At 40.5% G+C, this 13,473-nt stretch overlaps 1 protein-coding gene across 2 annotated transcripts in view; it reads right to left on the minus strand.

Annotated features, from left to right (window-relative positions):
• Positions 1–13,473, minus strand: part of PIGN (phosphatidylinositol glycan anchor biosynthesis class N) — a 450,907-nt gene that overhangs the window by 349,067 nt on the left and 88,367 nt on the right. Inside the window, exon 10 of one of the 2 annotated variants that reach the window (XM_089674855.1) lies at positions 5,763–5,822. The exons of the other annotated variant lie outside the window; for it this stretch is intronic. Within the exon in view, the coding sequence (XP_089530981.1) occupies positions 5,763–5,822 (60 nt within the window). The remainder of the gene's footprint in view (positions 1–5,762; positions 5,823–13,473) is intronic. 2 annotated transcript variants of the gene reach the window in all.

A 13,473-nucleotide genomic window follows, 5' to 3' on the forward strand; every position in this document is an offset into this window, starting at 1 on the left:
TTTATATTAGTTGAATTCAAAGGACTTGTGTCTTTTTATCAACCTATGTAATTATAAGAAATAACTGACACTAGCACAAACATCTTCAGATACACAACCAGTAACTCACCGACAAAACCACAGATATATCCGCAGGGACACAATAAATACCGTAATGACAAAAGCAGAACATATCCTCAGAAACACAGCCAATACTCTACCAACAGACTCAATAACATGTCCAGGGAGGCACAGTGAGTACAGTATTGACACAGTCACAAAATCAGTACCATACTGACAGAATCAGAAGCAAGTCTGCAGAGATAGTGTAACTGGTGGCACAGCCTGAAGCGCTGGAGAAGGCATCTCTTACAGCTCTGACTCGGGAGCCCTGGTAAAGTGACAGGGAGTGCCAGAGCCCAGAGTGGCACGAGTACCTGGTGTCAGGGCAGGAGCTGAGGAACGGACAGGCAGGCCTAATAACAATGTAACGCACTGGCTGGCGACAACCACCACCCACAGACCGAAGTCCCCCAGGGCGCGGAGTCTAAGTCCTAGGCTGCCCTTCACCAGGCCTTCACCAGGGCCCCTGATGGTGGGGATGGACTTGACGCAGCCAGGAACCAGGTCGCAGCCCCCGAGACACCTCAGTTGCGGTAATGGTCGCTGCCAATGGCGTGTAGCTGGTGGAAAAGACAATAGAGTAGTCGGGCAGGCCGGGTCGACAACAACGGGACAAAACGGTACAGGACAGCAGATGAGAATCACGGGTCACGGGCCTAGTTCAGCAACGGAGGGTCAGATCAAAGGACAACACAAAGAATGGTCAGGTCACAAGCCGAGTCAGATACCAGAAGAGTCACGAGAGTCAGAACAGAGTTATAGCAACACAAAGACACAAGTGCAAAGGGCATGTGCGGACCACAGGCTTATATGTAATCAACCACACCCCTCTGGGGGATGGACCTCAGAGACCAGAAGGCATAAAAGATTCCCATCATGCTCTGCAGAAATCCAACATGGATGCCAGCACATGGAGAAACATAACCTCTGGGAAAAGGTAGGACCTTGACACCTGGTAAGTCTCTCGCTGGCAGTTACTGATGAGGAAGCAGAAAGTTCAATCTAAAAAGTTTGATCTTAAAAATTCGTTATCAAATGTTCGTGAATTATTTCAATCGATATATTAATATAGTAGACACAGCTATGAGGAATCCGGAAGAAATGGCAGAAATGCGCACTCACCGACCACACATAGGAAATGCGCATGTGTGTATTAAATTCCGCAGATGTCGTTCTCCCTCTGGAAGGGGTGTCATCAAACGATGATCTGCTGGACTCACAGGGCCTCCTTGGGATCAGGATGAATCAACCGGGCAAAAGGCTCCCTCCAGGTGAAGGCTTCCCTCCTCTGGATGTAGTATGTATTGGAAGCTGTGTCTGCTCCTCTGCTGCCACTTCTGGTAACGTCTCTTTTCTACTTCCAGCAGATCATCGTTTGATGACACCCCTTCCTGAGGGAGAACGACATCTGCGGAATTTAATACACACATGCGCATTTCCTGTGTGCGGTCGGTGAGTGCGCATTTCTGCCATTTCTTCCGGATTCCTCATAGCTGTGTCTACTATATTATTATATCGATTGAAATTATTCACGAACATTTGATAACGAATTTTAAAGATCGAACTTTTTAGATCGAACTTTCTGCTTGTTGATTTTTAGCGCTGCACTTTATTTATTTACTTATACCTGAGGCGGTTGTGATCTCATCTAGTGCTAATAGCTGCTTATCTTTACTTTTTTAAAAGGAGCGCTCACTTTGTTATATAAGTTACTGATGAGCGCCTGGAGCGCAGAGATGGCAGGAATGGATCCCACAGGCTGGGCTGAAGGACTGGAGAAAGGGATGAGTGTTTGACATGTTCAGACAATCTGGGTCGGCAACTGGCGGGCAGATCTGGTTTAGACGGCAGACAGGAGAGTAGTCAGGAGACAGGCCAAGTTCGGTAACAGGATGGATAAACAGAAGGAACACGCAGAGTGTAGTCCAGAGACAAGCCAGGTTCGGTACAGGGGACATTCAAACAAAGTCAGAGGTAGATCAAGACGGTAACAGAAGATCAGTCGGGAAAAGAAAACAGGAACTCGGGAACGTAATAGACCAAACAGCACTGATACACTGCACCAGTGCAGTTTAAATAGCCCTCCTGGAGCCAATGCGTGCTCGCACATGCATTTGTTCACACATGTGCATGCACATTCATTAGCACACCCGCGATCCAGTCACGGGCAGAGTTACTCAATCCTGGGCATCTGCGCACATGGCTATTCCTTTCCTGACAGATAGTCAATATGATAATGACATATAAAGAAACAGGATACAGGTACAATTAGTACCATTCTGACAAAGCCAGTAACAGGTGCACAGGTACAACCAGTACTGTACTGACACAACCAGAAACATGACTGCAGGTATAATCAGAACTGTACTGATTCAGCTAACTAAGTAAGAGACACAACCAGTACAAAACTGTCACAGCCAGAAATATGTCATCAACCAATCCATAGAAAAGAACATAAAAACTATTATACTGTATTTGATAAACAGTTACTCTTCTATAATTTTCCTATAAGACATCATGGGGTTTATTTACTAAAGGCAAACATACTGTGCACTGCAAGTGCAGTTGCTCCAGACCTTGGTAAATGAGGTAAAGCTTCACTTTGCAAAGAACACCCAATCACTATCAAGGAAAATAAAAAACAGCATTTTTACTTGCACATGATTGGATGATAGAAATCAGCAGAGGTTCCCCTCATTTCAGATCTTCCTCAGATCTAGAGCAACTGCATTTGCAGTGCACTTGAGGGTGCAGTTACAGTGCACATTATATTTGCCTTTAGTAAATCAACCCCTTATCTTTTCAATCTATTTTGTTATGAAAGGACAATATACTGGGGTCTGACAAAATTATGGAAACGCCAGAGAACAAAATTGTTACCCAATATGGTGTTAGACCACCTTTGGCATTCAAAGCAGCCTGAATTCTCCAGGGAATTGACAAATATAAGTTGTGGATGATGGATAATGGAATATCATACCACTCTTCATGAAAAAATCATTCCAGTTCTTGCAAAGATGCCAGAGGTGGAAAATGAGCCTGAACCTTGTTTTCCAAAATTGACCATCGTGGCTCTATGATATTGAGGTCCGGTGGCTGCAGCACCCAGGGAAAGTGCGAGACTACATCAGAATGCTCATCAAACCACAATTTGACAACACCAGCTGTGTGAATCAGAGTATAATCATCTTGGTAAATGTCACTGTCTTCAGGGAAGTAATGTCTGCACCATAGGGTGCACATGGTTGGCCAAAATGTGTACACAGTCACTGGCAAATAAATTGGCAACTTCAGTCACAGTGGCGCCATCTAAGCAGCCACCAACAATTTGACCTCTTTGAAACTCAGTAAGCTCTAACATGACTCCGTATTACTATCAGCGCATGCAGTGAATGACATAAGTAAGGCTTCCCACCTGTGAGCTAGGTGTCTCATCACACAACAGAAGCAAATGAAAGTTACATCACTTCTGCTTTCAACGTGATACATGTTGTCACTTTTACACCTGCAAATCATGTAGTGTTTGCATATTTTTGTCCAACCCAGTATATCAAACAGGTTTTGTTAAGATAAGTGGCTTCCCTACAGCACAGTCATAGACTTAAACTTGCAGGGCAGACCTGATGCTGATTGGTGTCCGAGAAGGAATGCTAGTTTATTGTATTTATTCATTGATACACAAGGGAAATTCATATCTCTTTAGAAATCTGTCATGCCTCCACAAGACAAATATTGGTGCAGACAACAGATGCATGTACCAGCTGGTAACAGCTACATGAATTTAGGGAAAGCATTACATGCGGAAGTGCACTGTGGCTGCAGTGTCTATTCAGACAGTGTGTCCTTAATGCAGCTGAGCTCCTTCCCGCCGCTGTACCTGATACACAGACAGTACTTATAAAGGCATGGCAAGAGTTAAAAAGAAGGAATAGAATTTACAAAACTGTTTTGCTTCGTGATTTAAATTATTAAAGGCCAAATTCAGCTTTTATTTGAATACAGAGGGGATGGCTCGGAACCAGCTGTCTATGTCTCCACAGGGGATTATTCACCTCCCTTCCTGCACCAGTGCCAGGAGGACAGAGGAACAGGAAATAATGGGAACAGTATTCAATTTGTATAGAGACAACCAAAACACTTTCTTTCAGCAGAGTAGGGAAAGATGTGTTGTTATCTGTGCCTTTATGTACTGGTGACCCAACTCTCCTTTCTTCTTGTCCAAGTGTCAAATAGACAAAAGTTACAGTAGATGTAATTTCCCAAAGTTGTAGACAGCAATAATAACTGGCTACATCTGGCTGAGTAAAAGCCCAATTCCAGCAAAACTTTATTTTATTTTTATTTCTGAATAAAGTGAAGAAACCTTTTTTGTGAGCCAAAAAAATATGTTTTGACTGACATTGGGTTTAAAATTGACCAGAAAAGTCTAAGATAATGGAGAAAAATGTAAAAACAATAAGATAATGAAGTAATTTGACACTGTTATGGCAATTTTATCAAAGTAATACAATAAGAAGGTCATGATTTGGACATGCTGATGTGTCTACTCCCAGTCAAATGCAAGAAATAATATGACTCTCTCATGTTTCCTCTATCAGCACCAAAACTCAAAAGTCATGTTACCAATTTGTGTTGTGATGGTATAAGACTCTCGCCTGCTTGTCAAAGATGTTTCCATGAGCAAACCCAAGATTTTGGAGGGACTGTGATCAAGGGGAGATGTTTCTTCACCTTTGGTTGACGTACCCAAAAATCAAAGAGTTTTGGGAATACATCTTATGTAGATACAGAAAACTTTCCTTAAACAAATAAGATGCACTCCACTCCAATTCCTGTTTCATGACATACCTTCCCCTATCAAATCATCTAAGGACAGTGTTACCGTGCATTTACTAAATATCTAGGTTCTGGAAGCAGTTTACTTGTTTTGACGGTTACAGATTGGCAAGAAGGAATCGATAGGGTGATGGAGGCTGACAAATGGATTTTATGTCTAAGAATAAGGAGGAACAATTCTGAGACATTTGAGCAGGGTGGATGTACTACTCTTTTGAGATGCATGGGAGGGATGACTAAACCCATTTTTTTTTTCTTCAATCGTATGCTCTACCAAATGATTGCTAATGCTACTGCCTAGTTATTACAGGGTTTCTTCATTATATTCTCTACTACCCATTTTTTTAATAAAATGGATACGAAATATACTATATCTGGCATCACTTTCATGGTGCTACATTGTTTCTTTGTGTGTTTACTTTTCCCTTTTTATCTTTCTTTTTTCTTTCTTTTTTCTTATCTTTATTCGTTTGGATTTCATCTCATGCATGGTAATATTAGAAAATACCCCTACTTGGATCTTTATGGAAGACACACTCCTATACAATCTGAGTGACTGTGCTTACCCATTATTGTGCTAAATGTAGCTACAGGATGTATATGTGTGTGTATGTAATCCATACACTACCTGAAAGTTGTAGCAGCTCCACTGTATGGAATGCTTTGCAAAATTGTATTCCATACTGATTTTTTATGTTGTTTACTCTTATTTTGCAAATAAACATTGATTATGTACAAAAAAATACAATTATACAGCTGTATTTTAAATACTATATACAGTAAATTAAGCTGAGATTTTTTAAATACACGCAGCAATACCTTACCACTGAGTTAAGAGGATAAGGGACTCCAATGAGAGCTGTCATGAGCGGAGCCACATCTGCCTTTAAAACAAAGCACATTATTGCGTATCAAAATGGAAGAAAATAGATGTCAACAGTAGTTCATTTATTATTTATTACAGGTATTTCTATAGCAGCTACAATTTATGCAGCACTTTTCATATATTGTACTTTTATATCAGTCGCTGCCATCAAGGAACATATATAAACATACTAGGGACAATTTAGACAGGAGCCAACTAACCTAACAGAATATATAGGCTGGCCCTTCCCTTCCTGCCGGGCTATTTGACAAGGGGGACGAAGCCCCTGAAATGAGTCATGGTCCGCCCATTTCCGACATCAATTTGCTTTTCTTACAGCTAGCTGCTGTGATTTGCAGCTGGCTCTTTTGAGCTTGTGACCTGCAACCCATTATTCACTGCTGCTGCCAGCTTTCCCCTTCTGCTGCCTATACGATTCTGGTCTGTTACACATGCGCCATGGTGATGATTTATCCAAGATGGACTTTATGCTTTGGGATGTAAGTGTGCTTTCATTGAATAAATGTTGGTGATTTTACTTCACTAACTCCAGTGCCCTGGTGTGACTTCTTTACCTACATGTGAGTGGATTCATCCCAGTTCCTCGCAAGAGCTGCAGGAGTTTTTGGGTTGTCTTGAACCCCCTGGCTTTACCTTTGTGACTAATTTTATGCACACAAACTGTTAATGGACACATGAATAGGATTGTGGTGCATGCCTTGTGTGCATACCTATTGCTTGTATGCTTAACCTACCAGAATGTCTTTGGAGTGTGGGAGGAAACCAGGTTACCTACTGGAAATCAAGACAGGCACATGGATAATTCCATGCAGGTAGTGAGATAGTTGGGATTCAATGACCCTAGTACTGAAAGGCAGAATGGCTAACCACTAAGCAACTGTGCTTATACAATTAATATACTGATAAATACAGTACTTTACGGAACTGACGCAATACAGAGCTAATGCACAAACTTCTGTCTGCAGATACAAAGTTAGTATTTGCCAACAATAACATTTCTGACTTTTCAGTTGGGCAATAATTATACATGATTCCATGACAGATAGTCAGCTAACAGCATCAGTGTCAATTCTGGTTTGTGACTTCATAAATACTGAACAAATGAAGTTCAACTAGCAGTCAGTAAACCAATACACGATCAGATGCATCTTTTTCCAGCTATATTGTTCAACACATATTTGAACATCAGGTGAAGATGAGAATTGGCAGTTTTAGGTCTTCTGGACACATAACTATATTTTGTTAGTTTTGTGACCTACAGTAGCTTGCAATGAAAACTATGGAATAAATGGGAGGGAACATTGCTGAAAGGTCTGTCCCCCCAAATCAGGAAAAAGTAGTAAAAAAAAAGAGAGCAGAATGGAATATTCTGGAATAATCACCCACTCAGACAGACAATCAGGAAAAAGAGCATGACAGGTCAGTATTAAAAACAACATTAAACTTTAAGGTGGATCTACAATCAAATGTTAACCAAATACTGATTGTTTCACTGGTATAAATTAATAGAGAGTACTAGAAGTGCTGAGATACTGTATCCTTGGTAAGAGTTGTCCCAGGCTTCCTCAATTAGGGTTCACATAATCATATATGTGATCCTATTGTCGGCAACAACTTGGCAGCAGCAGGATAGGAGAAAATACTAAGCGCTTTGTACAGTGTCGCTACTTTACTAGTAGGATGAGCTTGGCACCACTTCCTCAGTGACATTGAAGAAATACTCACCTGTTTGAACAGCATCAACCCTTGCTTGAAGAATAGGAAAAGTAGCAATGTTTTGCTTACCTGGTCATCAAGGGAACAATGCTGTGCAAACAGGAGTATTTCTCTGCCCTCATTAGCAGTGCTGTCACAGGTTCTCAAAGGTGGCATGGTCCAAAAAAGCTCACAAAAGCTGGAAATGAGACATGTTTTGCATGCTCAGCAAAGATGAGTAATCTACAGCTGGAAATAAAGATCCACCAGTATTATTTTTAGGAATATAATACATTTTATCACTTACACTTTAAAAGAAATATTACAAAAACTGCAGGCCTTAATATTTGACACTGCAATGCATTCAGCGAAGCATAACGCTTAGACAAAGTGAGTCAAGCTAAACTAAAGGGAAAACCATAAATAAAATTATGATTTAAAAATGAATATTAAGCAGCGTACCCACAACTGAGGTATTTTTTCTTTAAAGAACACTTTGAGATGAATCTTATATAATTCACAGTATATGCTACAACATAAAAAGCTCTTTACCATAATATTTCCTATCTATCGCAGCGCTCCTTCAGTGTTACCTATAACGCTGCCACCTCCACCTCACTCCCTCTCTCTGTAGGGGTCCCTCAAGGTTCTGTTCTTGGACCCCTTCTCTTCTCCATCTACACCTCCTCCCTTGGTCACTTGATAAACTCCCACGGCTTCAATTAACATTTCTATGCTGATGACATGCAAATCTATCTGTCTACCCCTCACCTCACCCCTTCAGTTTCCACCGGCATCGCTAGCATACTAAGCGACATATCGGCTTGGATATCACTCCACTTCCTCAAACTCAACCTTTCCAAAACTGAGCTCCTAGTATTCCCCCCTGCCCACGCCACCCCCACTGACTTCACCATAAATATCACTAACACCATCCTCAGTCCATGCCCTCATGCCAGGGTACTAGGTGTAATCCTAGACTCCCATCTGTTCTTCCAGCCCCAGATCCATCGCTGACAAAATCATGTAGACTTCAGCTCCGCAACATCTCCAAGATACGACCGTTCCTAAACCGAAAACCACTAAGCAACTTATTTACTCCCTTGTCATGTCACGCCTCGACTACTGTAACTCCCTCCTCATTGGCCTACCTCATCGCAGGCTATCCCCTCTTCAGTCTATCATGAACGCTGCTCCCAGATTTATCCACCTTACTAACCATTCTGTATCTGACACCCCTCTCTGCCAATCCCTCCACTGGCTCCCAGTTGCCCAACGGATAAAATTCAAAACACTAACAATGACATATAAAGCCATCCACAACACTGCCCCAATTTACATAACCGATCTTATCTCTAAATATCACCCAAACCGTACACTCCGCTCCTCACAAGACCTCTTACTCTCTAGCTCCCTTATCTCCTCCTCCCATGCTCGTCTCCAAGACTTCTCCAGGGCGTCACCCATCCTCTGGAACTCCCTACCCCAGTCTATCAGACTATCACCTACTCTACTTGCCTTTAGGCGATCACTGAAAACCTATCTCTTCAGGGAAGCCTATCCCACCCTCTACTAATTCTGGAATCCTCCACTCCTCCAACCACTCCATCCCCCACAGTTACTACCTACTGTACCACTCACCCCTCCCTACTAGATTGTAAGCTCCAAGGAGCAGGGCCCTCAAATACCTATTGTATTGAACTGTATTGTTACTGTATTGTCTCCCACTATAATGTAATAAGCGCTGAGCAAACCATTGGCACTATATAAATCCTGTATAATAATAATATTTACAAACATGTTGCAGTGGCTTGACAAATTTTGAAAATTAAATAAAGTATGAGTTGCACGCTTACAAAAGGGCTTTACTACAGTATATTAAAGTGAACCTGTGCAAGTCTCATGCAGAGCAAATCAACAGGAACCCTTTAACATGCTTGATGGCAGAGCTGTGTTCACATTCTTATTTTTATTTTTTTTTGCTTAAAGAAATTTAAAGAAATTATTTTAGGTCTGCAGATAAGTTAAAACTCCTCAACAGTATATATTTTCTGAAAGCAGAGACCCTGGAAAATAAAATGATGGCATTTCCTTTTTTATTATGTTGCACAATGCTAGTACAACAGTTTAAAAAATGCAAATTTTCAGTAAAAAATAAAGTTAATTTTAGTGCACACAAATGGGGGAGAGGGGATTAATGTTATGGGTGTCCATAGAAGCTGACAGTTGGCTTGTCAGATTTACACATACTCCCAGCTCCTGTAGCAGCCAGAAGTGTGTGTAAACCCCAACTGCTGCTGCCAAAGTATGCCAGATGACGGTGGCTGTAGAAGGGTTAAAGCTGCAATCATAGGTTCACATACTCACTTTTTCTTTGTTCCTCTATTCACCTAGGCAAGCAAAGTAACCTCAGCATAAACGGAATCGAGTACTAAGTAAACAATACATACAGCGCTCCTCTAGGATATGCGGAATCAGCTAGTCCATATACATACAAAGTCTGTGATGGAAGCAGCAATAAGGGAGGAAGGATGAAAGGATGGATGGATGAGAAATGCCAGCAGTCTATTCCATACTAATGGCTGGTTTTGGAGCCCTGGTGTCTGGTGTTTCTGTATGCTCGGTGGTCTGGTCGTCATTGTACACACTATGCCTTTAGCTGCCTTGTGTCTTGATGTCCCTAATATACTGTCTCCCCACAGTCTGGCAGATTGGTGAATTTTTCACATGCAAGTGTGCTGCTTTTCCATAAAGGTGTCTTTGCTTGGTATTAACCTCAGCACCCTACTCTCAACTTCTTTTAAAGTAACCTTCTTATTATTATTATACAGTATTTATAAAGCGCCAATAGTTCGCTCAGCGCTGTACATTACAATGGGGGACAGAACATGTGACAGACCAATACAATGCAAAACATGAGGGGATTGAGGGCCCTGCTCTTTGGAGCTTACAATCTAGGAGGGAGGGGATAGTGGTACAGGAGGAGATAGCTGTGGGGGATGGAGTGGTAGGAAGAGTGGAGGAAATCCCATGAAGTCTACCCCTGAAGAAGACGCGTGCCACAATGCGTTTTTTTTTTTTTTTTTTAATTTAAATATTTATTAATTTTCCATTTTAATTACATTTCATCATCACAATATAAATATATATATATAAAAATATATTCTATAATATTATATTAACCAACATTTCTACTTTATATACTCTATGCAACCTTTCCCCCCCTTCTCCACCCCCCACCCCGTATCCCCTCTGCCTATTCTATCTTTTCTCTGCGTCTTCTTGTATCAGCAAGTGGAAATTTTTCTGTTATCTTTATTCTTTCCTACATCTCATATATAATCTAGCTTTTTCCCAGTTCTCCCATTTCCCATAATAAACCTCCATCTTATCTTCTTGGGTATGGCACAACCTTTCCATCTTTTTAATCTGCTCGACTCTTTCAATCCAGTCCTCTTCCTTTGGTGCCTCTATTTGCCTCCAGAACTTGGGTATCAGGGCTTTTGCAGCATTTATATAGTACCATATCCCTGATTTTTTATATTTATTTACCGTTATATCCGTGATGTGCAAGATACATACTTCTGGATCTAGATTTATATCTATTCCTGTCAATTTTCTTATTAAGTGGATTATTGTTTTCCAGAATATCTGGATTTTTGGGCATCCCCACCATATATGGTATATTGTGCCTATTTCTCCGCATCCCCTCCAACACAGCGGTGTACTCTCTCCACACATCTTATTTTCTACTATTGGTGAAATGTGCCATCTTGTCAAACACTTATAGTTCATCTCTACTTCTCTCATAGAGACATTTTCGTGAGTTAATCTATACATTCTCCTCTGCTTTTCCTCATCTATCACAACTCCCATATCCGTTTCCCATTTTGTTAAATATGTTGGTTTCGTGTTTGTGTCTAGTTCAGTGAGTATTTTATAAACTCTAGCAATCCCGTGTTTCCCATCACCTTGTGTTCCCAATGTCTTTTCGAACAAGTTCCAATTGTCTCTTGTCCTTAAAGGTCTTGGCAAACTTCCGACAAAACACCTCAATTGGAAATACCGCCATTCGTCTAATTTAGTGAAAATCTCTCCCTCTTTTTTTTTCAATTCGCCAAATGCTCCTATTTCGTCTCCCACCAAGATATCTCCTAATTGCACCTTATCTTTTTTAAACCACTTCCCTCCTATTTCTTCTCTACCTGGGGGGAAAAACTCTGTATTTTTTAGTGGAATCAGTGTAGAATTAAAAGTCCATTTCATACTTCTGTGTAAGTTATCCCAAATCTTTAAAACATTCAAAGTGTATGTATTTACATTGTCATTTAAACCCCTATACTGTGTTGGCACCCATATCATTCTTCCCAAGTCTATTCCGCTGAGTTCATTCTCTATTCTCACCCAGCTTTTTTTATTATTAAATATCCAATCTATGGTTCTTGCCAGTATTACCGCTTTGTAATATCTTTTAAAGTCTGGGAGCCCTAAACCCCCTCTTTCTTTCCTCCTACTTAGCAGTTCGTATGACAGTCTTGGTTTTTTATTCCTCCATATGTATCTTGTTATCAATTTCTTAATTATTTTAAAGAAAATCTCTGGGAGTTTAATTGGGATCATTTGATATCTATATATGATTTTTGGTACTATTACCATTTTTACCAGATTAATACGACCCATCCATGTCAGGGTTCCTCCCTCCAATCTTTTTAATTCATCTCTAATCTCATTAATCAGTGTAATATAGTTTAGTTTATATAGATGTTTATGTGAGGCTGTGAGTTTTACTCCTAGATATTTTATATCTCTGTCTTTCCATTTAAAGGGAAATTCTTTTTGTATCTTTTCTTTTTCGTTTTTTAAGATGTTTATATTTAGAATCTCCGTTTTTGTTGGATTTATCTTTAAATTTGATAGTTCTCCGTACTCCTTTAGTGACTTCATTAAGTTTGGAAGTGTTATCCTGGGGTTTCCTACATAGAACAACAAGTCGTCTGCGAAGGCAGCAACTTTATGTTCCGTATCTCCTATCAGGATTCCCTTTACGTCTCTATTCAATCTTATTGTTGACAATAGAGGTTCTAGAGATATAACATACAGCAATGGGGACAATGGGCATCCCTGTCTTGTTCCGTTTGACATCTCAATGGGTTCTGACCTCTCCCCATTTACCCCAATGACCACCGAGGGGTATCTGTACAGCTTTCCTATCCACTCTCTCATCCTAGGCCCGATTCCCAAAGCTTCCAGAGTATCCATCATGAATCTCCAGTTTACCCTATCAAACGCTTTTTCAGCATCTATAGACAGTAGTACCACCGGTTCTTTTCCCTTTTTACTCTTTTGGATTAGCATCAATGATCGTACTCCATTATCTTTTCCTTCCCTCCCTGGAACAAAACCCACCTGATCCTCATGTATCCATCCAGGCATTAGCTCTTTCAATCTGTTTGCTAGGACTTTTGCGTACAGCTTAGTATCTGTGTTCAATAGTGAAATAGGTCTATAGCTAGAACACTGAGAGGGATCTTTTCCCTCTTTCTGAATGAGCACGAGTTGGGCTTGTAATGATTCTCTTCTTACTTCCATCTCTCCACCTAGTGCATTCATGTAGTTTTTGAGTTTTGGTACTAAGATTTCACTAAATTTTTTATAGTATCTCACTGTATAACCATCTGGACCTGGGCTTTTCCCCGACACTGTCCCCTTTAATGCTAGTTTTATTTCTTCCTGTGAGATATCTGCATCTAGGGAGTTTAGTTGATCCTCATTTAATTTTAATAACCTAGCCATTTCCAGATATTTCTTTCTTTTCTGATTTTTCTCACTGTCTATAGTTTCTGAACCTTCCAAGGGGCTTATATTATACAGTTTCCTGTAATATTCTATGAAGGCTTTGGTGATATCTTTATTTGAGTGTTTCATGTTTCCTTTAGCATCTTTTATTTTTTCTA

Source organism: Staurois parvus, unplaced genomic scaffold (assembly GCF_062004578.1).
Source record: "Staurois parvus isolate SC_StPar_1 unplaced genomic scaffold, SC_StPar_1.0 ptg000153l, whole genome shotgun sequence".
In the NCBI taxonomy this organism is placed as follows: Eukaryota; Metazoa; Chordata; class Amphibia; order Anura; family Ranidae; genus Staurois; species Staurois parvus.